General features: G+C 34.7%; 9 protein-coding genes and 1 long non-coding RNA gene across 11 annotated transcripts; 7 read left to right on the top strand and 3 right to left on the bottom strand.

Annotated features, from left to right (window-relative positions):
• The first annotated feature begins 3312 nt into the window (after positions 1 to 3312).
• On the top strand, positions 3313 to 5699 carry LOC9317743 (mannose-1-phosphate guanylyltransferase 1). The gene is made up of 5 exons (XM_021027566.1): positions 3313 to 3434; positions 4068 to 4200; positions 4324 to 4386; positions 4468 to 4707; positions 4791 to 5699. Exons 2-5 carry the CDS (start codon positions 4090 to 4092, stop codon positions 5460 to 5462), a joined length of 1086 nt encoding a protein of 361 aa, XP_020883225.1. The 5' UTR covers positions 3313 to 3434; positions 4068 to 4089; the 3' UTR covers positions 5463 to 5699.
• Positions 5700 to 5934: 235 nt separating this feature from the next.
• On the top strand, positions 5935 to 8422 carry LOC9315884 (ribonuclease 2). Its single transcript, XM_002879771.2, has 9 exons — positions 5935 to 6160; positions 6333 to 6361; positions 6467 to 6540; positions 6662 to 6763; positions 6891 to 6894; positions 7113 to 7204; positions 7486 to 7647; positions 7931 to 8015; positions 8150 to 8422. Exons 1-9 carry the CDS (start codon positions 5979 to 5981, stop codon positions 8197 to 8199), a joined length of 780 nt encoding a protein of 259 aa, XP_002879817.1. The 5' UTR covers positions 5935 to 5978; the 3' UTR covers positions 8200 to 8422.
• A 192-nt stretch (positions 8423 to 8614) lies between these two features.
• On the bottom strand, positions 8615 to 9234 carry LOC9315885. Its single transcript, XM_002881631.2, has one exon. The coding sequence runs from the start codon at positions 9232 to 9234 to the stop codon at positions 8761 to 8763; it is 474 nt and encodes a 157-aa protein (XP_002881677.1). The 3' UTR covers positions 8615 to 8760.
• A 413-nt stretch (positions 9235 to 9647) lies between these two features.
• On the top strand, positions 9648 to 10828 carry LOC9317744. Its single transcript, XR_002332926.1, has 3 exons — positions 9648 to 9940; positions 10147 to 10448; positions 10544 to 10828. It is a non-coding gene; the product is annotated as an uncharacterized LOC9317744 (long non-coding RNA).
• Positions 10829 to 11212: 384 nt separating this feature from the next.
• Positions 11213 to 12214, top strand: LOC9315886 (uncharacterized protein At2g39790, mitochondrial). Its single transcript, XM_002879773.2, has 3 exons — positions 11213 to 11483; positions 11607 to 11935; positions 12058 to 12214. The coding sequence occupies exons 1-3, from the start codon at positions 11238 to 11240 to the stop codon at positions 12212 to 12214; spliced, it is 732 nt and encodes a 243-aa protein (XP_002879819.1). The 5' UTR covers positions 11213 to 11237.
• Positions 12215 to 12547: 333 nt separating this feature from the next.
• Positions 12548 to 13998, top strand: LOC9315887 (uncharacterized protein At2g39790, mitochondrial). 2 transcript variants are annotated; one of them, XM_002879774.2, is made up of 3 exons: positions 12548 to 12930; positions 13248 to 13573; positions 13696 to 13998. In XM_002879774.2, the coding sequence occupies exons 1-3, from the start codon at positions 12685 to 12687 to the stop codon at positions 13850 to 13852; spliced, it is 729 nt and encodes a 242-aa protein (XP_002879820.1). In that variant the 5' UTR covers positions 12548 to 12684; the 3' UTR covers positions 13853 to 13998. The 2 variants fall into 2 exon arrangements, with proteins under 2 accessions (XP_002879820.1, XP_020885391.1); XM_021029732.1 differs by having other exon boundaries at positions 12549 to 12930; positions 13254 to 13573; positions 13696 to 13997.
• A 105-nt stretch (positions 13999 to 14103) lies between these two features.
• Positions 14104 to 15826, top strand: LOC9315888 (uncharacterized protein At2g39795, mitochondrial). Its single transcript, XM_002879775.2, has 3 exons — positions 14104 to 14845; positions 15080 to 15405; positions 15510 to 15826. The coding sequence occupies exons 1-3, from the start codon at positions 14585 to 14587 to the stop codon at positions 15658 to 15660; spliced, it is 738 nt and encodes a 245-aa protein (XP_002879821.1). The 5' UTR covers positions 14104 to 14584; the 3' UTR covers positions 15661 to 15826.
• Positions 15827 to 15985: 159 nt separating this feature from the next.
• LOC9315889 (calcium-binding protein CML39) lies at positions 15986 to 16563 on the bottom strand. The gene has a single exon (XM_002881632.2). The coding sequence runs from the start codon at positions 16532 to 16534 to the stop codon at positions 16055 to 16057; it is 480 nt and encodes a 159-aa protein (XP_002881678.1). The 5' UTR covers positions 16535 to 16563; the 3' UTR covers positions 15986 to 16054.
• Positions 16564 to 19021: 2458 nt separating this feature from the next.
• On the top strand, positions 19022 to 20523 carry LOC9317745 (uncharacterized protein At2g39795, mitochondrial). Its single transcript, XM_002879776.2, has 3 exons — positions 19022 to 19467; positions 19779 to 20119; positions 20238 to 20523. Exons 1-3 carry the CDS (start codon positions 19216 to 19218, stop codon positions 20395 to 20397), a joined length of 753 nt encoding a protein of 250 aa, XP_002879822.1. The 5' UTR covers positions 19022 to 19215; the 3' UTR covers positions 20398 to 20523.
• Positions 20524 to 20578: 55 nt separating this feature from the next.
• Positions 20579 to 25722, bottom strand: LOC9315890 (delta-1-pyrroline-5-carboxylate synthase A). Its single transcript, XM_002881633.2, has 20 exons — positions 25300 to 25722; positions 24900 to 24971; positions 24653 to 24756; positions 24336 to 24438; positions 24080 to 24241; positions 23699 to 23976; positions 23441 to 23591; positions 23176 to 23340; positions 22990 to 23067; positions 22768 to 22857; positions 22603 to 22689; positions 22425 to 22511; positions 22241 to 22337; positions 22052 to 22155; positions 21889 to 21964; positions 21560 to 21710; positions 21393 to 21461; positions 21240 to 21306; positions 21082 to 21152; positions 20579 to 20977 (listed from the first exon to the last, which is right to left on the bottom strand). Exons 1-20 carry the CDS (start codon positions 25357 to 25359, stop codon positions 20896 to 20898), a joined length of 2154 nt encoding a protein of 717 aa, XP_002881679.1. The 5' UTR covers positions 25360 to 25722; the 3' UTR covers positions 20579 to 20895.
• Between the last annotated feature and the right edge of the window lie 1651 nt (positions 25723 to 27373).

Genomic DNA, 27373 nt, shown 5'->3' on the forward strand with positions numbered 1-27373 from the left:
AGCAGTCTCGTAGTTAATTCAATTTAAAAGCATTGAAGGAGGGCTTTGTTAGATATAGTATCTCCGAAAAATATTACGAAATGTTTTTTTAGCTAATTAAAATTAGTTGTGAAATTTAATCCATATAGGTATATTCTCTATTAGGTGGAATATTGTGACTGAAACTAATCTAAAGATATTAGTTTATAAAATATAAATGATAATTTTTATTTTTATTAGTTTCAATTCGGATTATTCTTAACATCAAAGAAATAAATGGTTTTTAATCTTATCACTATCGAAACCGTATTGATAAGATTTAGATCTTCATCCTCATATCGTATATGTCATTTCAAATATCAAATACAATCTAAAATTAGTTAGAAAATGAACCGAATACCTAATAGTTTTGGATTAGTTTTGTTTTGATTTTAAACTTATATAAAGCTCTCTTTTAAATATGAAATTATATATATATATATTATATATATATACTGGATTAGTTTTGTTTTGATTTACATTGATGAAATAGTCAATCTTTAACATATAAATTAAACAAAAATATACAAATATTCGAATCATGTCTATAAGACAGAAAATATGTAAAAATATAAAAACATACGATAACATACAACGTAAAAATATACAATTATTCGAATGTGATAGAATATATGTAAGAAAAGCTTTTCACGTTTACAAAGACTCGATATGAAGAGGCACGGAATATATTCCACGTTTCCTTTAAAAACTTTTATGAGATAGGGTGTTTTGTAATATATGTAAGTAATTAGGAATTAATTGGTAGTTGTTGTTGTTTATGGGAAAAACGTGAAAGATCTTATTGTTATGTGAATCTTCTTAAACCCGTTTGTAAACCCGTTGACCCATGATTAGTGAAATGGATAGTGTGCTAATTGTCTATAATAACCTTAATGAATTTGTTCTAAAATGAGCTTTTTGTAATGGCATTCTCATGTAATTTTTTACAAAAAAGAAGGTTAGTAAGGGGTTTCTAATAAATTGTACTCCCCAAATAATAGTATAGGATTATATATTCATGTAATATCAAGGTGTGAAAACCCTATGTACATAGATATGTAAAGAATTCTCAACCATTATTCTTAAACCAAAAATCTCTATCAAAACCGGTCCAACACCAGAACAGCTTGATGATCTAAATAGACAAATCAGTTTCTTTAAAATTATTAATATGCACCACTCTGTAATTAGAAGGAGAATAAGAAAAAAGGAGAAAACGAAGGTAGCTTGTCGGTGTCACGTGGGGAAGAACAGGTGAAAACAAACGAACAATAATTTGGAAAAACAAAAATGAGAGTTTAACCAAAAAAAAAATGTGAATCATGTGATGGATCGAATTAGGTATATTCTTTGTAGCTCTTTAGTATTCACAGCCTCAGCTTTGCTCTTATCCAAACGAGTGGCCCGCATAACAGAGACATTACACAATACGAATGCGTTTCTAAATTACTGCTCCATACTCAAATCGAATCCTTGAGATTCTTAAAAAATCTGTGATATTCAATTATTAGATTACTAAAAGCCAAAATTCTTAAAAGTCTAGACGATTTGATTATTATATTACCAAAAGATCGGCCTTTTAATCCATGTTAAACTGATTAACTTGAAATATATAGTTTTGTTTATTGGGGAGGAAGGAAAACAAATAATCCTTTTCGACACTGAATAGTTTCTTCGAATGAAAGTTGATAAAATAATGTATAAGTTCATTTAGATAAATTTCTTACAACGTAATTCTTTTTTTTTTCTTTTTGGTAATGTTAGTAGTTAATTTTTGTTGGTAAGCTGATAAAATATCTTGTTCTGATGTAGAAATGTTATACCCATACACACAGAGATATAGCGAAAATTTAGTTTGTGGAAAGAAAAACTAACTAACAAAATAACACCTTCAATTCGACAAAAAAGCATAAGTTTAATAAAATATCTAGAGAAAAAATTTGACGATGATACCACTATCATTCGCCAAAACCACAATAATTCAATTATTCTAAATGTAGATTCTATTAAATGTGTCGATTGTCATTATTTCAAATATTTTAATTTTCAAATTATAAATTCATAACTCGAAATATACAAAAGATTGCTGATTTTGGATTCAAACTTTCAAAGAGAACTTGTAGTCATGCATATACATAAAACGGTAAATCAATTTTCTTATTTTTTTAGGATAACGAAAAACGGTAAATCATGTTATTGATAAAAGTTGATTTTGAAGATCATATTTAACACTGGCACAATGTAGGTCTATTAGTTCATTTTGAAGTTAAACATATTACTACAACAATAAGTTGATGGGTGAAGTGCATCCACTAAACTATATATATTTAAAATTTTACATAAGGATTTAAAACTAAATTACTCTAATGGTTTGATGTACCCTATTTAACTAATATTCTAGGTCCGCCGATCGAAGCTGTCACCTTGAACAATTATTGGGACAATTCAGGCCCCTAGACCATTTTAGTTTTAAGTCCTTGTATAAAATTTCAAATATATATAGTTTACTTGGTACACTTGCCACCACCCCACCAACGTGAGTCTACCCCTGATTCGACTTTTTATCAAGGTGAAATAACTGATTTTCTCGTTCTAGATGGATGCGTTTAGAATCTTCAGTGTCTTTTACCCGTTGTTTTTCGATCCGATAATATGGTGAGAATGAATGATTTATCGATCAAACTACTCTGCATATTAATCATTGTACTCATTAATGTAATGTCCTAATCGTCTATATATATATATATATATATATATGTGGGTTCATATGTCTCTCTTCATCCCACTTGAGCATGTGAACTTATATTTGTCTATCGACTGGTTCACTATTCTATAAAGTTCATCAGAGTTGTCGATCAGTAGTGATCACTACACATTCTTCATACAACTGAGTTAGGAATGTTATACTCTCTGTGAGACAAATCATTTACAAATAGTAAATGTAAACACAGCATTAATTACGTTTCTTGTTGGCATTCACAATTGCAAAATCATTTTCTCATTTATTTTTGTCAAGAACCCTTATCTATAAAATATGAATTCATAGAACAAAAAAAGGCATTAATGGCTTGCAGATGCAGAAAGATGGAGCGAACAAAAAGAAATTAAAGATTGGAGTATATAAAGCGTCTACGTGACCTTTAATTAAATTCACTTCCCAAAAAAAAAAGAGAGTCAAATTCAACATTTGTAAATAAAAATCAAGATTGGTTTTCTAAGTACATTAAATTATTTACTTTGGTAAATACATACGCACTCTTTAATTTTCTCAACGGTGTATATAAACGAAAGAGGTCTCCTGTGCCTATCATTTTGCCAACGAACGTTCTTTCTGCATCACAGCTCAGCCTGACGCAAACCGCTCAGGCTGATCTCTTCCATTTTACAGCCATTTCCCAGCTCAGATCTCTGATCCGGTGAGATCTCTTGAAATTTTGGTTACTTCTCTGTTTGTGATGCATGTCCTTCAATTTTCACCGATTGTGATTTGAATCTCAGCATGTGTATTCGAATCTTCGATTTTTCGGTGCTTGATTTGATGACATAATGTCCACGCCATTATTGGTTAATCTTGAAATGATGAATTTTTGTCCGATCTGGGTTTAAAGCTGGAATTTTGATTGTGGGTACTATTAGAATCATTGATTTCTTGCTTGGTCCAACATTTTTAGCTGCTGGAATTGAGCTGTTGTTGTCTGAATTTTGGCAAGAACTATTTTTGTTGTTTTGATTTATTGTGTTTTGGATCTGAATTCATTGACCTTTCTCTGTGGTTACATTCACTTTGATTAGATCTGAATGTATCCTTTTTATGTGCTTAAGTTTTTCTGTTTCTAGCATGTTTTGTCACCAATTTTGCCATTTTGTAATCGTTTATTTCATTTTCTTTACTGAATTCCCCAACGTTATGGATTCTACAATGTGATTCAGAGTTGATAGTTTTCACTGCCTGTGAATCTCTCCATAGATTTCTGTATCTCTATTGAGCTCATAATATAATTTCTTTTCATAAGTTAGACATTGTTAAGATCTGACGTTTGTAATTGCAGGGAAAGGAGTTAGAGCATCAAGATGAAGGCACTCATTCTTGTTGGAGGTTTCGGCACTCGGTTGAGGCCATTGACTCTCAGTTTCCCAAAGCCCCTTGTTGATTTTGCAAATAAACCCATGATCCTTCATCAGGTACTTTATCAACTATCTTCTTCCCAAGAATACTATGACTGAAGCTAATCTTTTTTTTCTTTCTCTGTTGGTATTTGCTATCGTTCGTGATCTATGTTGTAACCGAGGCATGTATTCTTGTAGATAGAGGCTCTTAAGGCAGTTGGAGTTGATGAAGTGGTTTTGGCCATCAATTACCAGCCAGAGGTGAGATACTATCTCCTAACTTTTCTTTGCAGCTATTTTCTGTTTACATGTTTGTATTTACCATTTGCTCTGTTTCGACAGGTGATGCTGAACTTCTTGAAGGACTTTGAGACCAAGCTCGAAATCAAAATCACTTGCTCACAAGAGACCGAGCCACTAGGTACGGCTGGTCCTCTGGCTCTAGCGAGAGACAAATTGGTTGATGGATCTGGAGAGCCCTTCTTTGTTCTTAACAGTGATGTGATTAGTGAGTACCCACTTAAAGAAATGCTTGAGTTTCACAAAACTCACGGCGGGGAAGCCTCCATAATGGTGACAAAGGTGAGACTAACGAACCTAATACTCTCCAGTTACGAGATAAGTATGTTATTCACCTAATATGGATTTGCATGTTTTGGTTATAGGTGGATGAACCGTCTAAATATGGAGTGGTTGTTATGGAAGAAAGTACAGGAAAAGTGGAGAAGTTTGTGGAAAAGCCAAAACTGTATGTAGGCAACAAGATCAACGCTGGGATTTATCTTCTGAACCCATCTGTTCTTGACAAGATTGAGCTAAGACCGACTTCGATCGAAAAAGAGACCTTCCCTAAGATTGCAGCAGCGCAAGGGCTCTATGCTATGGTGCTACCAGGATTTTGGATGGACATTGGGCAACCCCGTGACTACATAACGGGTTTGAGACTCTACTTAGACTCCCTTAGAAAGAAATCTCCTGCCAAACTAACCAGTGGTCCACACATTGTTGGGAATGTTCTTGTTGATGAAACCGCTACGATTGGGGAAGGATGTTTGATTGGACCAGACGTTGCCATTGGTCCAGGATGCATTGTTGAGTCAGGAGTCAGGCTCTCGAGATGCACGGTCATGCGTGGAGTCCGCATCAAGAAGCATGCGTGTATCTCGAGCAGTATCATCGGGTGGCACTCAACGGTTGGGCAATGGGCCAGGATTGAGAACATGACGATCCTTGGAGAAGATGTCCATGTGAGCGATGAGATCTATAGCAATGGAGGAGTTGTTTTACCACACAAGGAGATCAAATCAAACATCTTGAAGCCAGAGATAGTGATGTGAAAAATGTGATATTATATGTGCAACTTTTTTTTTTTTTTTTTGTGTCCTTTCTTCAACTTTAAATCGCTTTCGTTATTCTTGTTGGCTTTTGAATAAGCAAGCATCAATCAAAACGCTGTATATCTTGTTAGAGTCATTTGGTGTTTTGTCTCTTTTTGTATTTGTAATTTATTAAAACTATTCTCAGTTTATGTGAGATACTTTTGAATATTCATTAATTATAAAGCTTTTTCTGAACATTCAAAATTCAATAGTACATTATACAAACTTGAAAATAGCATGAGGCAGATAAAAAAAAACATGACCATTGAAAATCCTAGAAGGTCTTTAGAAATTACAAGCAACAATTCTGTTTTTCAAAGATCCATTGGGTTTATCCAAATCCAAAGGTATGTATAGAGGAATATTCGTTTGACGAGTAAAAAGACTAAAATACCCTTGCGTTCCCTCCACATAATGTACAGAGACCCGATCTGAATCGGAGCTAAAAAAACGGTTTCAATCCAATTAGAGTCAATGGCGTCGCGTATATGTCTTCTCCTTCTCGTTGTGTTTCTCGCCGGAGCATTTGCCGGAGACGTCATCGAAGTCAATAAATCTCAGAGGGAGTTCGATTATTTCGCTCTCTCTCTTCAATGGCCCGGAACCTATTGCCGTGGAACTCGCCATTGTTGCTCCAAAAACGCTTGCTGCAGAGGGTAAATTTCTCTTCTTTTATCTCGATCTTCAATCTCAGATTGAAATTGTTATCGATGCTCATGTCTCGGGTAGCTAAGGATCTGAATTCATTAGATGTTGGAACAGATCAGAGATTATTTGAGAAAGATTTGGCCTTAGACTAACTTACGTTGTTTATTTTTCCTTCTCCAGCTCCGATGCTCCAACGCAATTCACAATTCGTAAGTAAACTCTTTGAATCTTAGTTTCAGTTTCAGGAATCAATGTTTGTGTGTGTTTGAGTTTGAAACTATGCAACCTAATTATCTTTAAATCTAATCTTGTAGATGGGTTATGGCCTGACTATAACGATGGTTCATGGCCTTCGTGTTGTTATCGATCTGACTTTAACGAGAAGGAGGTAAAACATTCTTAATTTGGCCTGGGAGTATTCAAAAAGTTTAAGTAGATTTGATAGATGGTAATACAAGTCATGTCTTTATATCTTATGAGAAGATTCTGAAAGGAGAATAAATTTGCAGATTTCAACGTTGATGGATGGCCTTGAGAAGTACTGGCCTAGTCTCAGTTGTGGTTCCCCATCATCATGCAATGGTGGGAAAGGGTCATTTTGGGGTCATGAGGTGATTATATTTTCACATCTATTGCAAACTTTTCACGGATAGGTGTTCCCATCTCCCAGTCTTCACCAAAACTAACTGAGTTTCATTTGTTGGTTGTCATGTATCTCTTTGCAATACACGCTGGCAGTGGGGTAATTATATTCAATCTTTACTTCTTTAGCTTGATTTTTCTTTCGATTTCCTTCCAAATGATTTTATATAGAGTTTGATTCATTGGTGTTATTGTAGAGCTTAATCTCAGAACCTTTTGCAGTTTGTTAGTTAGCACAATACGTTCTGGTTTGATTATGCTAATTCGATAACATAGATTCTCTCTCTAACGATTGTGCTGATAATTTCTTATTTTCAGAGAAACATGGGACTTGTTCTTCTCCTGTTTTTCATGATGAGTATAATTACTTCCTTACCACACTTAATATCTACTTGAAGCATAATGTCACGGTAAGTCTTCACTGATTTTGAGTTTATGTTATGATATAATGCATAGTGGGTTGGTTAAATAAGAGAAATTGGGCATACACAATATTTACATGTGTTAACTATTTTCTTGCATTCTTGTGAAATGTAGTTTTTCTTTACGATGTAAATGATCATGCATCTTATATTTCTTCTGATCTATCAGTTTATAGGTTTGTGAAGACACTTTTGTACATTTTTTTCTCTCTGTTGGATAAGTTATTAATGCCAGTTTACAATCTCTGCATCTGTAAATCTTGGAATAGGATGTCCTTTATCAAGCTGGCTATGTTGCTTCCAACAGCGAAAAGTATCCTCTAGGAGGTATCGTAACAGCGATTCAGAATGCATTTCATATCACCCCTGAAGTGGTATGCAAAAAAGATGCAATCGATGAAATACGTATATGCTTCTATAAAGATTTTAAGGTCTGTATTCGATATCTCTTTCATTCTTATAGATTGTTGATTTCCTTTTAAAGTTTTAAATTGCTCTCCCATGATAAGAAAACTCAAATAACATGTCCCCAACCCCAGGCATTATGAAATGTCAGACAACGTCGTAAAGCTGTGTGTAGAAATTGCTTGGTTTGGCAAGATTTGCTAATCATTGACATTATTTATTGCTTTTCCTTGTTTAAAGTTAAAGCATTTTGCTAGACTCTGAGAATGGCACCAGTTTCTGACAGTCTTTTATATTTTATGACTACAGCCTAGGGACTGTGTTGGTTCAAAAGAATTAATGTCGAGAAAATCATGTCCCCAGTACGTAAGTTTGCCGGAATACACACCATTGGGTAAGTAAAAAATCATAGAACGTTTTTTCATATCTTGAAGGAGTCATAATTGCAAGAGCATTAGATAAGTATTGGATATATGATAAAAATGATAAGAACTAATGTGATGACATAAATATTTGTGTGTTATGCAGATGGTGAAGCTATGGTTCTGAAGATGCCAACAGAAAGAGAAGCTCTTTGAATTGGAATTTGGAATAGATGGGAGCTTTGTTATCTTCTTAGAGGCAATACATACATGTCTCTGATGTTGTAATTTCACTACCAAAACCTATAAAGATTGGCTTATTTCGTTCTATTGGATATGAATCATCATTACTGTAATTCAAGTTTCTTTCTAATAATGTAAAAGATCAGAAGATCCGTAAGAAGATTCAAATTATATCAACATCTGAGTTCTGTGATAAGTCGAATTATATCAACTTAGTTTGGTACTTATTATAGTGACTACTTAATTTGGTACATAACTTACGAGTTACAATGATTCATTCTTGACTGATGCAATGATTGCTTATCAAACAGTTTACAAAATTCAGTTAAATATTTATGCTTAATTGCTTACGTATAACGATGTATCTGATCAACAAGAATTAGATATAGATATGTATATACAACGAATAGATGGGATAGAATCAAAAATAACTCATATCAAATCAACCACAACTTATCATAAATCTTAATAAATAATCCCCCAAAAAAATTTAAAAATGAATTAAGAAAGAAAAAGTGATGACAAAGTTAATTTTCATATTACTACAACCGTATGAATTAGTTCCAAAGACAATTCTAGAGTTCCTCTATCCACGATACATCGATCACTGTTAAAATCGACGAGACGGGCTGCACCAGAGAACTTGTCATCCGTCGGCAATCGAATCTTAGCCCGACCTATGGCAACATCTCCATCTGATGTTGCAGGATCTCTACAAGAGTATTTTCTAAACAATTCTAGGTAAAGATATTTTGCAGGAAAATCTAAAGGAATCACCAATTCTGTATTATACTTCCAATAGTTGCCTTTGGAAACCCATACCTGTGTTGTGTATGGATCTCCGGGGTCTGTCCATGCAATAACTTTATAGTAGTTAGGATGTTGCAAAAGATTTTTGTCATCGATTGTGCATGCACGTAATATTTTCACGATTAACTTTGTTTCTACGTGATGATCAATCTTTCTCTTCCCTTCACGAATCAGTCTCCTTTTTTGTAAGTTTGTCATTGAGACTCTGGCGGTTAGGCCTTGGAAATTTATTTTTAATATATATTTCTTGGGGAAAAAGAAAAGAAGAGTTGTTTTCTTTATCCTTTTCTTTTCTGAGAATATTATACAAATTGCGTTTGAGATGAACAAGCTAAACCAAACGTAGTTCCATAATCCAAACAGTTTCAATTATTCTAAAAAGATTCTGATAAGCTTAAGAGTAAAAATAATACATCGAATCGGGAAAAAACATACATATAAAAATTCAACTAGATAAAAAGAAGAAAACAAAGTGATAAGGATCGAGTAGGAAATAACTAAAAGAAACGTATTTTTTTACTCTTGAGCTTATCAACTAGATAAAAAAAGATCGAACTTATTACTTTTGAATTATTTCTAAAAAAAAAAAAAAAAAAATTATTTCTACACGGAAGTTCGTAAAAGAACCCTAGCTAAAAGCTAAAACCCTAATTTTTCTTCAAAGAGGATCAATCACACGTTTGCTTTAGTGCGCTATGGCTTTAGCTTGGTGCGTACGCAGGTCAGCATCTAAGTTGGTCAAGCCCGGTGTATCTCCGCCGTTGTGAACCGTCCGTCTCTTGCTCTCAACCCGTCTCCGCTTCGTCCCTTCGTCTCACGTCGCTTTTATTACTCTGAGCGTAGGTTTCTCGGCGTGATTGACTCCAAGATCCTTTCTGCTTTGAAATCCGATGATCTCCACTATGTAAGTCTCTCGCATCTTGCTCCTCTAGAAACATAAATTGGTTTGCTTTGTTCTTGATGAATTCAAGAAGAGAATCGATATTTGGGCGTTGCGCTGATTATATAGTTCCATACTTATAATACATAATTCGTATATATATTTAGAGAAGATGTGTGTCTCTCTGTTAAGACAATATTTTTTTGTTTCTTATACTATATTGGGAGCAGATTAAAGAGACGATTCCAGAGAGATTCCCTTTCAATATTGAAGATGATCCTCGAGCTCAGTTTGTGAGATTCACTCGTGAAAACGTTAGGGAACATGTTCAAGTTTTAGCTTTCATGCCTAGTCTTGTTGCTGATGAACCAAGTATTAAACTAACTGTAACTGTAACCAAGAACAACGGACTCTGCCTAGAGTTTAGCTGCACGGCTTTTGCTGATTCTATTAACATAGATATTGTATCAGTGAATCATCCGGGTGGTTTTTTTGAGGGTACACTGAAGAATGATTGGCATTTCAATTTCAAGTAAGCTTTGTGAAAATCAAAAACTCTGTATAATAACTGCAAGTGTAAAACCAGAAAGGTTATAATGTTGGTTTTGTTCTCATCGCCTTTTGCAGAGACATGGACAATGATCTGAAGAAGATTTTCTACGAGTATCTGGAGACCGTAGTTGAAGCAAGCACAACGAATTTCTTGCATAAGTACATGATGAGCAAACTGAAGCGAGAGTACTAGGTATGGTTGAAAGGTGTTAAGAAGTTTATGAAAGAACCTCTGTGGTATTAGGTTCGATACCTAAGAGAATCAGAAATATATAAATGAACGAACTCTCTTATGTTCGTTGTTAGCATTCAAATGTGTTTTCGCATTTTGCACAATCTTTTGAGAATTTAATTATGGTAATGGCTTTCAAGTTTAGATGCGAGTTTTGATATTCACTTCTGATTCCCAATGCCAGTCCAAACTCAAATCCAAAGATCAAACACTAGAAATGTATTGGTTGCTTACAACGACAAGAAGAGAAGCTAATAAATATTCATCTTACTAGACTAATTTTGGTAAATGGATCTTATTTTTGGTGCAAAAGAAAGATGATGAGGGCGAGTATAAATTTTTCTTGATTTTTTTTACCCGCATATGGTTAGTACACAAATTCACTCAAAAAAAGAAAGATTTACCTTACTTAATATGTAACAGTAAGTCACATTATTTGTTAGTTAAAACTGAAAGTTTTGTAAAAAAACCTAAAACCCTATAACCCTTAAACCCTTGATTCTCAGTTTTCTTCGCAGAACCAGAGAATATCAATCCATGGCTTTTGCTTGGGGCGTGCGGAAGTCAGCAACTAAGCTCGCTTCCGTATGTGGTCGAGTCCGGTCTATCTCGGCGGTTGTGAACCGTCCGTCTCTAGCTCTGAACCCGTCTCCGCTGAGTCATTTAGTCTCTCGTGGCTTTCTTTACACGATGGCTGTTGATCAGCTGACCTCTGAGCAAACCCTTCTCCTTGTGATTGAATCCGAGCTCAATTCTGCTTTGCAAACCGATGATCGCAATTTAGTAAAACTTTCACATCTTTGCTCAATTTTCATTCCCGAAAAAACATAAACTAGTTTCCTGGTAATATTCTTATGAGATTGTTTTTTTTTGTTCTGACATTCTTTTGGATTTGGTTGAGAGCAGGAGGAAGAGATGGATCTAGGAAGCTTCCCTTTTAGAATTGAAGACGATCCTGGAGATCAGAGTGTAACAATGACTAGAGACTACAATGAGGAACATATTGAAGTTTCATTAGGCATGCCTTATCTTGGTGCTGATGTCATTGATGCGTTTGGTACTCGTAAGGATGAACTAAGTTTTCCACTAGTTGTGACTGTTACCAAGAAGAGCGGACTCAGCCTAGAGTTTACCTGCGAGGCTTATGCTGATTATATTGACTTAACAGATTTAACTGTGAATTATCCGGAGGATTCTTTGGAGTATCTAATGGAAACTGACTGGCCTCGTTTCAAGTAAGCTTAGTGAATCATAAAAATTCTATATAATAATTGCAAGTGTAAGATTGTTTTGAGATGGGAAAGAAAGAGGTTATGATGTTTTTTTGTGTGTGTTTTTCATCGCCTCTTTTTTGTAGAAACTTGGACGATAATCTGAAGAAGGCGTTCCAAAGGTATCTAGCGACCAGAGTTGAAACAAGCACAGTGAAACTCTTGCATAAGTACATGATGAGCAAAATAAAGAGAGAGTACTTAGTATGGTTGAAGAATGTTAAGAAGTTTGTGCATGAATGAAAGGTAAGTTTATATTGTAAAAATGAAGTCTCTTCTTGTGTTGGTAGTTAGCATTCAAATGTGTTTAGCATTTTGCATAAGGTTTTGAGAATATATATATGGTAATACATGACTTTCAAGTTCTTATTTGAGTTTGATATTCACTTATGATTCCCAATTAATGCCAATCCAAAGATATAGATAAAAAGAAAAGAAAGTGATAAGGAGTAGGATCATGATATATCAGAAAGGTGTAGCTAAAATGTTCTTCATTACCTTACCAATAACAATCAGCCACATTATTATCATTTCATTAATTAATTTCAATATTTCTTTATTGTCATCTAAATAATTAATAGGATAATATTGATATATTTTTTTAACTATACCGTCAGATTTTGTGATAGAATTTGTTAGTTACTTTTAAAAACCCTAAAACCTTTAAACCCTTGAATCTCAGTTTACTTCACAGAACCAGATAATATCAATCCATGGCTTTTGCTTGTTGCGTACGCAAGTCAGCAACTAAGCTCGCTTCCGTATGTGGTCGAGTCCGGTCTATCTCCGCGGTTATGAACCATCCGTCTCTAGATTTCAACCCCTCTCCGATGAGTCCTTTCGTCTCTCGTGGCTTTTTTAACTCGATGGCTGTTGATAAGCTGAGCCCTGAGCAAAGCCTTCACCTTGTGATTGACTCCGAGCTCAATTCTGCTTTGCAAACCGATGATCCCAATTTAGTAAAACTTTCACATCTTTGCTCAAATTTCATTCTTTTTTTTTTTTTTTTTTTTTTTTTGATAAGAATGTAAATATCATTTCTGTGGTTTTACATGATACAAATCCTAAAAACATGGTCCCATGCCAAAAAAGAGAAAAAACGTGGAAACATATACAATCGATTTTGGTTAAATTTCATTCTTAAACAAAATATAAGTTAGTCGTCTGAGACGAAATCATCGTTTAGCTTTACATTGCGAATAAGTTTGCTGATAATATTCTTAAGAGATTGTTTTTTTTTTTTGCTTTTTCTGACATTCTATTGGGGTTTGGTTAGGAGCAGAATGAAGAGATGGCTCCAGGAAGCTTCCCTTTTAAAATTAGAGACAAGCCTGGAGATCAGAGTGTAACATTGACAGCATATTACAATGATGAACATATTCATATTGATGTAGGAATGCCTTATCTTGGTGATGATGTCATTGATGTGTTTGGTCCTCGTAATGATGAACTAAGTTTTCCACTAGTTGTGACTGTTACCAAGAAGAACGCAGTCAGGATAGAGTTTACCTGCAACGCTTATGCTGATTATATTGACTTAACAGATTTAACCGTGCATGATTATCCCTTTCCAATGGGAGAAACTGACTGGCCTCGTTTCAAGTAAGCTTTTTGAATTTTTTTAAAAAAACTCAAAATAATTATAACTACAAGTGTAAGATTTTTTAGAGATGGGCATGATGAGAATAGACGTTTTTTTGTGTGTTTTAAATTGCCTTTTGTAGAAACTTGGACGATAATCTGAAGAAGGCGTTCCACAGGTATCTGGCGACCAGACTTGAAGCAAGCATAACGAAACTCTTGCACAAGTACATGGTGGGCAAAACAAAGCGAGAGTACTTGTTATGGTTGAAGAATGTTAAGAAGTTTGTGGATGGATGAAAGGTAATAAGTTTGGATATTGCAAAAAAGAAGTCTCTTCTTGTGTTAGTTGATAGCATTCAAATGTGTTTTTAGCAATTTTAATAAGCTTTTGAGAATATATGGTAATTCATGATTTTCAAGTTCTTATTTGAGTTTGATATTCACTTATGATTCCCAATTAATGCCAATCTAAACTTAAATCCAAAGATATAGATAAAAAGAAAAGAAAGTCATGATAAGGAGTAGATCATGATATATCAGAAAGGTGTAGGTAAAAGGTTCTTCATGGATCAACACCTAAGAAAGAGGTATTGAAGAAGAAGAGAATGCTAGTTTCGTCCACTCTGTTTATCAAACAGGCATAAATAATCTATATAAGTGTTTGTTTCTTGATTTTTTGTCCACATATGGTTAGTAACACAAATTCACCCAAAAAAATGGTTTACCTTAAGTCCTTAACAATAATAAGTCGCATTATATATTGTTCTTCTTAAATTCAATATTTTTTTACTGCCGTCTACCTAAAAAACTCAATAATATTAACTTTATTTTTAATCTGAATTTGTGATACAATTTGTTAGAAGAGAAATTTTGCGCCAACTTTTTGGGTTGATTTAGGATGTGATTTGGTTAGGGTTTTAAATTAACCAACGCTGTAAAACCCTTATATAAACCCTTAAAACCTTAAAAACCCTAAAACCTCAAAAATCTTCATAGAAGAACCAAAGAAGAGAGAATCAATCAATCACCATGGCTTTGGCTTGGTGCGTTGTACGCAGGTCAGGATCTAAGTTTGCTTCTGTGTGTGGTGGTCAAGTCCGATCTATCTCCACCGTTGTGAACCGTCCGTCTCTAGCTCTCCTCAAGCCGTCACCGCTGCGTCCCTTCGTCTCCCGTGGCTTTCATAACTCGACGGTTGTTGATGATCATCAGCTGAGCTCCGAGCAAACGCTTCTCTGCGAGATTGACTCCGAGATCAAGTCTGCTTTCCAAGTCAATGATGTCGATAGTGTAAGTTTTTGAGTCATAGCTTGTTCTTCAAGAAACAAAAATTGGTTATGCTTTGTTTTTGATGAAATCATAGAGGAGAATCGGAATTGACATGTTAGAAGTGGTGCTGATTAATTTTGTATAATAATTTAAGACAAGATATTTTTGATAATTCTTAAATCGGAATTGACATGTTAGAAGTGGTTTTGCTTTGTTTTTTTTTTTTTTTTCTGCTTAACAATCTATTAAGAGCAGGACGAAGACACGGCTCCAGAAAGCTTACCTTTCAGAATTGATGATGATGGAGGTGAGACTGTGACATTGACTAGAGACTACGAAGGGGAACATATTAAAGTTGTAGTAGGCATGCCTAGAACGTATACAACTGGTGATCCTAATCATGGAGATGATCATGAGGAATTAAAAATTCCACTTATTGTGAATGTTACCAAGAAGAGCGGACTTAGCCTCGAGTTTCGCTGCGCGGTTTCTGAAGATGATATCGACATAGATGGTGTGTTTGTGAATCATTCAGGGGATTCTTCGAAGGATCAACTGGCGAATGAAGTGTCTGATTTCAAGTAAGCTTTGTGAATAAATTAAAAAACTCTATATAAATAACTCCAAGTGTAAGGTTCTATAGATATAATGTTGTTGATTGTTTTGCTTTCATTGCGTTTTGCAGAAATGTGAATTATGATCTGGAGATGGCGTTCTACAAGTATCTGGACACCAGATTGGAAAAAAGCACACTGGATTTCTTGTATGAGTACATGACGGAAAATCGACAGTACGTGTTATGGTTGAAGGATGTTGAGAAGTTTTTGGAAGAATGAAAAAGTATGTTCGATACTTGAGAGAATCAGAAACTTTCAAATGTGTTTTAGCATTTTGCACAATGTTTTGAGAATTAATTAGTAATGACTTTCAAGTTCAGATGAGTTTGGTATTCACTTTTATTTTTTGCCCCACATATGGCTTAGTACACAAATTCACACACACAAAAAAAAAAGAATGGTTTACCTTATTCAACAACATTAATTAAGTCATATATTTTATTTTATTTTGTCATTTATTCACTTAAATATTGGCTTCTGAATTATTAACTCAATCATTTAGGAAAAAAACTAATAAACTCAATAATATTAATAAACAAGTTTTTGGATATTGCTTGCAAAGCCTTATTTACACAGCATTCAAACAAAAACTATATAGACGAAACAAGAAAGCTTAAAGCATCATGAGAGCAAACTCATCAAAGCTTAGAACTCCATCAGCATTGTTATCAAAAGCTTGAATCATAACTTTGCAATCATCAGTGGTTCTCGACTCACCTAGCTTCATCAGCATCATCTTCAAGCTTTCCGGGGTAATACAATCTTCCCCATCAGCAATATACATTCTAAAAGCTTCCATTATCTTCCTCTTCTTCTCTTCTTCAGTGAATTCATCATTGCCTTTGATAAGCTGAGCAAACTCATGAAAATCCAACATTCCATCACCGTCTATATCAGACAGTTTAACCGCAGCCTCGGCTTCTTCATCAGAGATTTGCTCTCCCAATGTGTTGAAACTCTTCTTGAGCTCCTCTGCAGAGATTCTACCGTCTCTGTTTGCATCCATGTAAGCAAACACAGCCTCTAAGTCTCTGTTCTTGTCCTCCAAGAATTTCATGAAAGATGAAGATAACTGACGTTGAGTGTTCTTCATTCTGAAAGAACAAAAAAGATTGTTTATTTTATGTTACAAGTATTGTTCTTTCTCTTGATGATTTAGGATTTGAATGAGAAATAGGTACAAAGTGTTTCTCTCTATATATATGTGCGTTTTAAGTCGAGAATAGGAATTAAAAAATAGAAATTGAAACGAATCAAACGTGTGAGATTCAGATCTAGAAATAAAAAACAAATATTTTTAGTCTTTAGATCTAGAAGAAATAGTATTATTAGTCTTCTAGATCTAGGAAAGGAAATGTTAGTATATTGGTTCGTTACTAGGTCTCATCCCCATGTTTAAAAACACGTTTTCTTCCTCTGAAGAATAAATGTGTAGAGAAGAGAGATTTTTACACAAAAGGGTTTAATAATTCCTTTGTGAGAGAAGTAATGTTTCTATTATTGGTTTGCTTGGGAGTTATTTGAAGTAACTTTTCATATGGTCTATATCCAGAAAAATCAAGCATGATATACTCAGAGTCAGTGTTCAGGAAAGCGCTAGGAGCTAAGCGGGCGGTGACCCAGTGTCTAGCGCCTAGAACGCTTAATCGGAGCCTAGGCGATTTTTTAGGCGATTTAGACGTTTATAACATAAAACATTATAAATATGATATTATATAAAAAAGTTCTATAAAATATCTATATAAAACTAAAAATTATGAAATTATAAACAAAAACTATATAAAACATTTATTTATATTTATATTAAACAATATATGAATATTTATAACTATATATATAAATAAAACTCTAATTAAAATTGAAAATATACATTAAACAAGATCTATGTAATTTTAGGCGGTCAAGACGGTTATGTAGGTGTCGCATGAAAGTCTAGCGACTAGTCGGGGTCTAGGCGACCGCCTAGACCGCTTTTTAGAACACTGCTCAGAGTCATAGATACATTACATACAATTCCTGAACTAAAGTCACAAGAATGGTTTGTTAGATGAGAATTTACAATGGAATGCCACTGGATTTAATTCTTAAGATTTGGAAAATTAAATAAAAGATATGAAAAAAAGATTTTGGCTCCAAAGATCTTGCTTAAATATGATGTTTCCTTTTTTTGTTAACGATTTTAAAGCAAGTTTTGTTATATTTCTGTTTGTTTTCTTAATTAGTTAATTTACACTAATTGTATTTGATTAATTTTTTTTTTGTTCGTAACTATGATTCATAATCAACACTAAACTTAGATTTTTAGTTGGTTTTGATTATAACTATAGTAAGCAATATCTATATATTATTACTTTATTATAATAAAAACATTACAACTATATGTTTTTTAAAGCAAACTTATAAATTGACTCGAATTGTATATGTTTTTAAATAAAAATATTATTAAAAAGAAATATAACAAAATGATGTTTAATTTCATGGGACAGGTTATATGGTGGGACGGGTTTGGGTCGATATTAATACGGGACGGTATACTACGGGTGAAATCCTAGGATTAACAATCAAATACAGTTATATAATCTTAAACACTAAATAAAATAAATAATATTAACAAAAAAATACAAGGGGCTTTTGCAAAAATGTCCCTTTTTCAATGCCACTTTTCAAAAATGCCCCTTCTTTAAAACCTTATAAAAAATGCTCTTAAAAATATAAGATTTACCCAAATATGTATGTAACATTATGAAAACATACACAAACTACATTTCTATGTATCTAAAATCTTATAAATACTTTATAAATACCTTATAAATGCATTTTAAATACCTTTAAAAACCTTTAAAATATCTTGTAAAACCTTTGAAAAACCTTAAAAATCCTTTAAAATAACTTGTAAAACCTTTAAAAACACCTTATAAAACCTTATAAATACTTGGATCGAGTCTTCAAGTAGTAGTTACAATCCATAAGTACTTTATAAACCTAATAAAACTTTATAAAAATTTCAGATTTAAAAAGGGGCATTTTTGAAAATGGACATCTAAAAGGGGCATTTTTGAAAAGGGGCACACCAAAAGGGGCATTTTTAACAATTTCCCAAAATACAACTTAAAATTTAAAAATTATTGTTATAAAAAATCGACCCGAAGTATCGCGGGGTAATATATATAATATATACATATGTACAGGGCCGGCCCAAACTATTTGAGTGCCTAAAGCAAAAAAAAATTTGGCCCATTAACAAAAGCTGTTATAAAAAAAAATACAAGTTTTAACATGTATGGGATTCGAAACCGTGACCTGTACAACAAAAGACTTCAATCTAACCACTAGACCACAGTAACATTTTAAAAATTGATGCCCCTAAAACTACTTATAATTATTTGATGCCTAAAGCCCTTGCTTCATGGGCTTTACCCATGGGCCGGCCCTGCATATGTAAGTATATTTAACCAAACAAAACAATAGGTTATATCTATAGATAATTTTCAAACTTTTGTTTAAAGTATAGCCCCACGGTGTACCGCGGGTTAAAATCTAGTTACAAACTAAAGTCACAAGAATGGTTTGTTAGATGAGAAATTTTCGCGTAGTTATTTTTGGCTTGAATTAGAATGTAATTTGGTTCGTTGTTTTGAATTAACCAACGAACCGAAGCGAAGCGAACCGGGCTGATACGGAGCTCAACTTCAATCGCTGTTAAAACCTTAAAACCCTTAAAACTCCATTTTCTTCCTTCACAGAAGAAGAGAGAATCAATCAAATCGAATCACCATGGCTTTAGCTTGGTGCGTTGTACGCAGGTCAGCATCTAAGTTTGCTTCCGTTTATGGTGGTCGAGTCCGATCTATCTCCGCCGTTGTGAACCGCGCGTCTCTAGCTCGCAACCCATCTCCGGTTCGTCCATTGGTCTCTCGCGGCTTTAATTACTCGACGGCTATTGATCGAATGAGCTCCGAGCAATCACTTATCCGAGTTATCGACTCCGAGATCAATTCTGCTTCGCAAACCGATAATATCGATTTGGTAAAGTTTTCTCATTTCTTGCTCAAAACCATAGTTTGGCCTTAAGAAGAATGAAATCAAAGAGCTTTTCAATTTTCTATTCGAAAATGAGTGTTGAAAATTTTGCTGATTATAGGTTTTACTTGTTACTGTGTTTCAGTTTCTTTATATGTTTGACCAAATGGCTTTACAAGCTTGTTGAAAAGTTCTTCAATTTATGATATTAATTCATATGCTGATGATATTCTTATGCTTAGAAGATATTTGTCTCTGTGTTTGATCAGTTGAGACTGTTTTTTTCTAATATTCTATTGGGGTTTGGTTGGGAGCAGGATGAAGAGATAACTCCAGGAAGCTTTCCTTTTAGAATTGAAGACAATCCTGGACATCAGAATGTAACATTGACTAGAGACTACAATGGGGAACATATTAAAGTTGTAGTAAGCATGCCTAGTCTTGTTTCAGATGAAAATGATGATGATGCTGATGATGATGAAGGTCCTAGTAATGAATCAAGTATTCCATTAGTTGTGACTGTTACCAAGAAGAGTGGACTCAGCTTAGAGTTTAGCTGTATGGCTTTTCCTGATGAGATTGCTATAGATGCTTTATCTGTGAAACATCCTGGGGATTCTTTGGAGGATCAAATGGCAAATGAAGGGCCTGATTTCGAGTAAGCCTTTGTCAATCAAAAACTCTATATAAATAACTGCAAGTGTGAGGTTGTATAGAGACAGGCGTGATTAGCAGAGAGATTATAATATTGTTTTGTGTTTCATCCCTTTTTGCAGAGACTTGGACGAGAATCTGAAGAAGACGTTCTACAAGTTTTTGGAGATCAGAGGAGTGAAAGCTAGCACGACGAATTTCCTGCACGAGTACATGATGAGGAAAGTGAACCGAGAGTACTTGTTATGGTTGAAGAATGTTAAGGAATTTATGGAAGAATGAATGTAAGGTCGTTAGCTAAGTACCTAAGAATGAGATTTTGAAGTCTCTTATTGTGATCATTGTTAGCACTCAAATGTAGCACAATCTTTGAGAATTTATCGTAATGAATTTCCTGTTCTGATTCAACTTGTGATTCCCGATGCCAAACGAAGCTCAAATCCAAAGATATTTATAGATAAAAGATACGAAAAGTAGTAGAATCTTGATAAAATATCAGAAAAGGTGTCGGTAGCTTACAATGACAAGAAGAGAAGCTAAGAAAATGTTCTTCATCTTACTTATGAGCAAGACCAAGTGGTAAAGTGGATCTTATTTTTGGTGCAATCCTAATCCTAAATCAAAACCACTACATAAGCGAGGGTTTCAATAATAAGTAGTAGTAATAATAATAATGATAGGATATGAGTACTAAGCAGAGAGGAAACAAAAAGCCCATCCTCCTCTGTGTCTCTCCTCAAGTCTCAACCAAACACACAAACACACACTCGAAGTCTTGTTTTAAGCTTGGATGGGAATGTCCTGATGGGTGTAAACAATTCCATTGTCTCCGTCGACAACTTGACCTTTTCCTCTCATTATCCTGCAACCATTGCACAATGAAAATTAAAAGAAACCTAAGAAAAAAGGCTTATTATGGGTCTATATTGACATAACAATTGTGCTTTTGAGTAACTATAATTGTACCATCTCGTTGTAAGTAATCCTTCGACCCCGACTGGACCACGAGCATGGATCCGGCCCGTGCTTACTCCCACCTATATACCACAACCAATACTCTTTATCACTCACTCTTCCTCTTTCTATTTGTTTCTAATATAGGCTTATGTATGTCTCTGACTTACCTCAGCACCAAGTCCAAATCGGAAACCATCTGAGAATCTTGTGCTTGCGTTGTGGAAAACAGCAGCGCTGTATAAGGACGCAACATCTTACAGTCAGTTACCAAGAAAAATCAAAGACAAGATATCAACCAAGCTCATGATCCAGTATTTTACCTGTCCACTTGGCGAAGGAATAGCTCTGCAACTTCGTGATCCTCTGTCACAATGCAGTCTGTGTGTGCACTGCTCGCAACAATATACAAGACAAGATAACGAGTGAACATTTCCACTACATATGCAAAAGTTTACAAAAGTCAATGCCTATTATGTCGAGTTGTTACCTCCCATGTCGGTGAATGTGATCTATAGCACCATAAACGTCTTCTACAACTTCAACAGTGCAAGCCTTGGCACAGTACTCATGGTTAAATGACCGTGCTTCTGGTATGTTCAGTATTGCACTTGCCCTTGGTCCACCATACAAAGTGACTCCTGCAGTTTAATATACCTCATGAGTTTTACAACTCTAAAAAGTTTTCATGAAATGATCATTCAACGTTTATAGTCAAACAGGCTACATGTACCTATGAGACATCCAGATTGAAGGTAACAAGAGGTCAAATAAATGGTAAAGATAGACCAACAAATAATTGGGCCATTTATGACTTACCATTGCTCTGAAGAGCAAAAATAAGCTCATTGAGCACAGCATTCTGCTCTAGATCCTTATGCACAAGGAGAGTTTCCTGAAAAAGACGAGGGAAAGAGAAGATGAAATGAGTCAGATGAACTTTATTAGTGAAATCTCGACGGAAGGTAAAAAATTCTCTTACCATCGCATTACAGGCTGCTGGATAGTCCAACTTTGCATCAGAAACTATGCGCTTTGCCATATCCGTATCACAAGACTTGTCGACATACACATGACAGATTCCATCTGGGAGTACATAATTAAGCCATCGTCACTCTCTAGAACAACCAAGTAATACGTCTTATGGGAAAAAAAAAATTTGAAACCGTACCAGCATGAACCAGTACACGCATTTCCGTAGTATTTTCAATCTGAGTAACAAGCTTGTTGCTGCCTCTTGGGATCACCAGATCAATAACGTCCATCAGCTGTAGCACAATTGCAATTGGTGGGTTCCAGTTTCCCAAAGGATTTCACGACTTGTTGCAGGTCCCAGTTGGTAAATCTGTGTTTACCTTAAGCAAATCAGGAATCTCTTCTCTTGAAGTCACAAGTCCAATGAGTTTACCCCCAACAGTCTCTGGAATTGCATCAGTAATCACCTAGAAATTTACCATGAACTTAAAAGAGTTAAAAGAGCTCTAGAGATAAATTCTGAGGCAAATAATGATATAAAATCTTAAGCACTGGTACCTTGTGTAAGATAGCATTTGATCGCCGGGCCTCCTTTCCACCCTTCAACAGAAGACCATTTCCACTACGGATGGCAAGTGAAGCTATCTGTTTGGTTTGTGGATAAAGCACAGCTTTAGCAAATTCACATATTATGAAGGGAAAGGAAGTTGACTATTAACATACCTGTACAAGTGCATCAGGTCGGGATTCAAAAACAATCAGGAGTACGCCTAATGGAGATGAGGTCTTCTCTAAGACAAGACCATCTGCCACCTGTAAAAGGAATTGCCACAAAGAACAAATTGCATAAACAACTATGTATGTCAACTAGAAGGATACTCCTATCCCTTATTTAACTCAAGAGTATGTAAATTAACTATATGGTAACAATTGTCCTCTGATCACCTCTGTTTTCTTTAAAACACGGCCGATTGGATCTTCCATTTCAGCTAGCTTACGAACTGAAGCTGCAAGGCTCGAGATCTATCAAGCACAAAATAAAGAAACATGAGAGGGAAAAATTGGCACAATATCTTTGCCCAAGCCATAGCAACAAAACGCAACTATCTATGGCCATGAATACTTTCTTACCTTTCCAGGTGTCATAACTAAGCGAGCCACCATTGACTCTTCCAAACCAGCCTCTTGTGCAGCAGCTACATCTAACTCATTCTCAGCTTTGATTCTTGTTTCATTTGCTTCAAGGGCATCGGCAATATCAAGCAGAATTTTTTTCCTATCTTCTGAAGATAAGGCCTATAGCAAATTGCAAAAAAAATTAAGTAACTCTGTGCCGAGCAAGAATGGTTTTTGACGTTACCAACATGAAAGAAAGCCATGCTTAAGTCACAATTACCTGAAGCTTTCTGGAACTTTCCCTCGCAGCAACTGCCATGTCACGAGCATTAGAATCTGTGATCGGAGCCCATAAACGAGCATCTTGATGAAATAAGGTTCCAACACGCAGTCCTCTGAGGACTTTGTCTATGTTCTCAGCTGAATAGCCACTTCAAAAGCAAGAAAAGATATCAATATTCCATCTAACCAAACATGACAAATTTGAACAAGCATATCATAATATAACTATGCATGATGAGCTTAAAAGGTTCTTCACCTGGTTATGATGACAGGAATCCCAGCATAAGCTGCATTCACTGCAGCTTTGACTTTTGCAGTCATACCACCTCTCCCTAATCTTGATTTGTCGCCAAATGTAATCTCGTCTTGATGTTTTTCTTTAACAAAAGTGTGGATCAACTTTGAGTTAGGATCACTTGGAGGGCCTGTGTAAAGACCTTCAACATCACTCAGGAGAATCAGAAGATCAGCTTTCAGTTCGAGCGCCAGTAGAGCAGCTAAGCTATCGTTATCCCAGAAAATACCAGAAGAATCCTGCATATATCAAAGTCCAGTGAAGCTGAACATTAGACTACGAGTTTCAAAGAATCCCTCACATCTCAGAGTTCTGTAGAAGTTCATGTCAAAAGGGACAAACCTGATATGGGGCTCTTCGGGTGCTAATAGCATCATTCTCATTGAAAATTGGAATAACCCTCAAATCAAGCATGGACTTGACAGTCTCATTAAGTTGCTTCCTGAAATCCTTGTCTCTAAAACTACTGTCATTCACCAGAAGTTGAGCTGCCGTCACATCCAGCTAACCAAAGAAAACACCAGCATCAATCAATATTTGGATGTTTTTACACAATAATCTAGAAGAGAATAACATATAAATCTAAAGGAAAAATCACCTGGTCGAACATAGTCTCATAATAAGCCATAAGACTACTTTGTCCAACACCAGCACAAGCCTTCCCATCAAGTTCAGTCTGAGGCTTCTGAAGATCCGCAAAGCTGCAAAATCCCATTAAAACAAAAAAAAAAAAAAAAAAAAACTCATCAGCAAAAAAAAACAAAGTTTTAAATCAAAACACATAAACACATGTCACTGTTATTGCAATAAAAACATAAGCCAAAATGGTCCATCCATCCATCACCCTTTATTTTTGTTTCCAAACGTTTCAAGGGAAATCAATTAATAATAAAGTGTAGCCATTTAGCTTATAACCTGCTATTGACTAATTGTCGATATCGAAGCCTTTGCCGGCCAAGACCAACCGCACCAGATGACACCAATATCACCTCAAATCCATCCGAGTTTAATTCCGCAAGCTGACATTTATTATTTTTTTTTTACAAGTTAAAGATGCCACTACACATGAATAATTCACATGTCTTTCGTGAAAAATTAAACCTTTTACACACTTTTTATAATTATAATAAAAAAAAGGAGATTATTAAAATTTGACAATAACCTGTTCACACAGTGCTCCTAATCGACCAAGAGCCAATCTTCCACCTTTTCCAGTAACAACAGCGGTCCCAACCTTTTTATTTACATAATACAAACAAAAATCCAAAATTTCAATCACCAAACATAAATTCCTCGAATATTCTGATTATTCATTCGTATCTAATGACATGCAAATTAAGATTCATACGAGAAGTTTTAATTTCTGAGATTAGAAAATATATTCAGATTCACAAATTCAATAAACAAAGTGTTTAGATGCACTTAAATTATATAAATATCCATTTCCACAAACGACGAACACAGAGAAATCAATCAACAATGGATCAAAAACAAAATCTGCAAATGTGAACGTATCTCAACGAAACAAGGACATAAAAAAAAAAAAATACACACGAACGAACCTTAACGACGATACGTTTAACGTCTCTAGCAAAAGCACGTGAACGATCTAACTCCTCCATTGTCGTCGTCGTCTACCAAAACCACACCACACAGAGAGAGGAACGAGTTAACAGAGTCGGAATCAGTGAAGCAGCGTGTAAAAATAAATATCAGGTGAGGGAAAGGTGGAGATCACCAAGGAAGATATGAAGGGGTTTATAAACACCAACAACACCAGAGACTCAGGCTCTGTTACCAAACCATGAAGCGCCACGTGTTGGAATAAGGGTAGATTTGGTATTTTAGACACTGACAGATGAAGTGGCGCGTGGTCGTTGGGTGGTGTATGGTAAGGAGAGTAGGGTGTGTTGTAGGGGATTGTGGCGCTAGGGGTGATGGGTATTTTGGGAAATAAATAAAATCGGCGGCTGAGGAAGCGCCGTGGAAGTGAACGGAGATGAGAAGAGAGGACAAAGTGAAAAGTGGACAGCAATGCAATTTTTTAGATGACGTCTCTCTAGTGCAAAAGATGTCACGATTTCTATATTATGCGGCGCCACAACAATCTTTTCTCTTTTTATTATATGATTTGTGTGACACATAAGAGAGTGCAATGATTAATAATGTATCTGATGAATAATAACAAAGCGTTTCTTTCTCTCAAACCTAATTAGAAACAAAAATTACATGGAGAAGTCTGGGTTTGGACCAAAGTCCAAATAATTCATATAGTATTTGAGATTAGGCTAACTGGATATCCCCGGATATCAGTTGGAAAGCATTCCAAAATTGAGGTTAGGCAGTGTGGTAGTCCAACATGTTGGCGACGAGTCCACATAGTAGCACTTCGGTGCGTTTCCCCTGGGGCTAACCGGATCAGCCGATCGGATATATCAAAAAAAAAAAAACCTAATTAGAAAACAAATTTATATTTTTGTTAAGAATCAAATCTTACTTGTTATCAAATTTCACAAACTTAGATAGATTATAAAACTTCCAAATTCACATATAAACTATTTTAAGTTACTATAATTTTTATTATTTTTAATTGAAAAAAATATCTCTCACTACGGCTTTTTATGTTCTGTTATATTTCTACTATGCTAATAGTCATAATCATAGGTTATATAATCTTTAAGATGATAAAAACGTTTCCAAGTTGATATTTCAATTTGTAGTTTAGTAACTAATTGGTGGTTATATTATAAATATTCGTCATTGTTCATTTCATTTGATTGCATTTACTACCATCTGAAAATTGTGTATTGATTACTACTAAAAATATTTTGCATTTTTTAATTATTGTTTGTTATCCCGAACCAGACCAGTCTAAAGAGTTGTTGTTTTTTGTTTCTTTTGCAACACTACAACGATGTTGTGGTTGAGTACTTGAGAGTATAAAAATGATTATCTTCTTCGTATTAACAAAGTTTGATGTTCCAATCCATTTGAAATCGACTTATGAACTATAGGTGTGTGTGATTGTTTTGGTAAGAATATATATGTGTGTGTGATTGGCCAATCCAATTTCTATAGACTAATATGATAATATTTGTGCCAATCTCGAGATTCTCCAGATGAAAATAGATAAATAATTATATGTTTTGGGTTAAAGTATTCACAATGACCCCTATGTTATGTGATATATTCATGTCTTTGACCCCATGCATATTCATTTTGTCATTTAATCTTAATGTTTTTTTACATTTTGGTTTACTTAAAAATCTATAATATTTTTTTCTTATTAAAAAAACCTATTAACATATCGATTTTTTTTCTTCTTTTTAGACATATACTGTTTTAATTTCTACATTCTTTTCAACATTGTTCTTAGAATTTTTTTTCCTAAAAGTCATGAATCAAGATTTAAAAAAAACAACTAAAAAAAAGTTTTGATGATACAACTAAAGAAGATAAACTGTGAATATTTTTAATTTGAAAGATGTGGTTGAGTACTTGAGAGTATAAAAATGATTATCTTCTTCGTATTAACAAAGTTTGATGTTCCAATCCATTTGAAATCGACTTATGAACTATAGGTGTGTGTGATTGTTTTGGTAAGAATATATATGTGTGTGTGATTGGCCAATCCAA

This window comes from Arabidopsis lyrata (genome assembly GCF_000004255.2).
Source record: "Arabidopsis lyrata subsp. lyrata unplaced genomic scaffold ARALYscaffold_4, whole genome shotgun sequence".
In the NCBI taxonomy this organism is placed as follows: Eukaryota; Viridiplantae; Streptophyta; class Magnoliopsida; order Brassicales; family Brassicaceae; genus Arabidopsis; species Arabidopsis lyrata.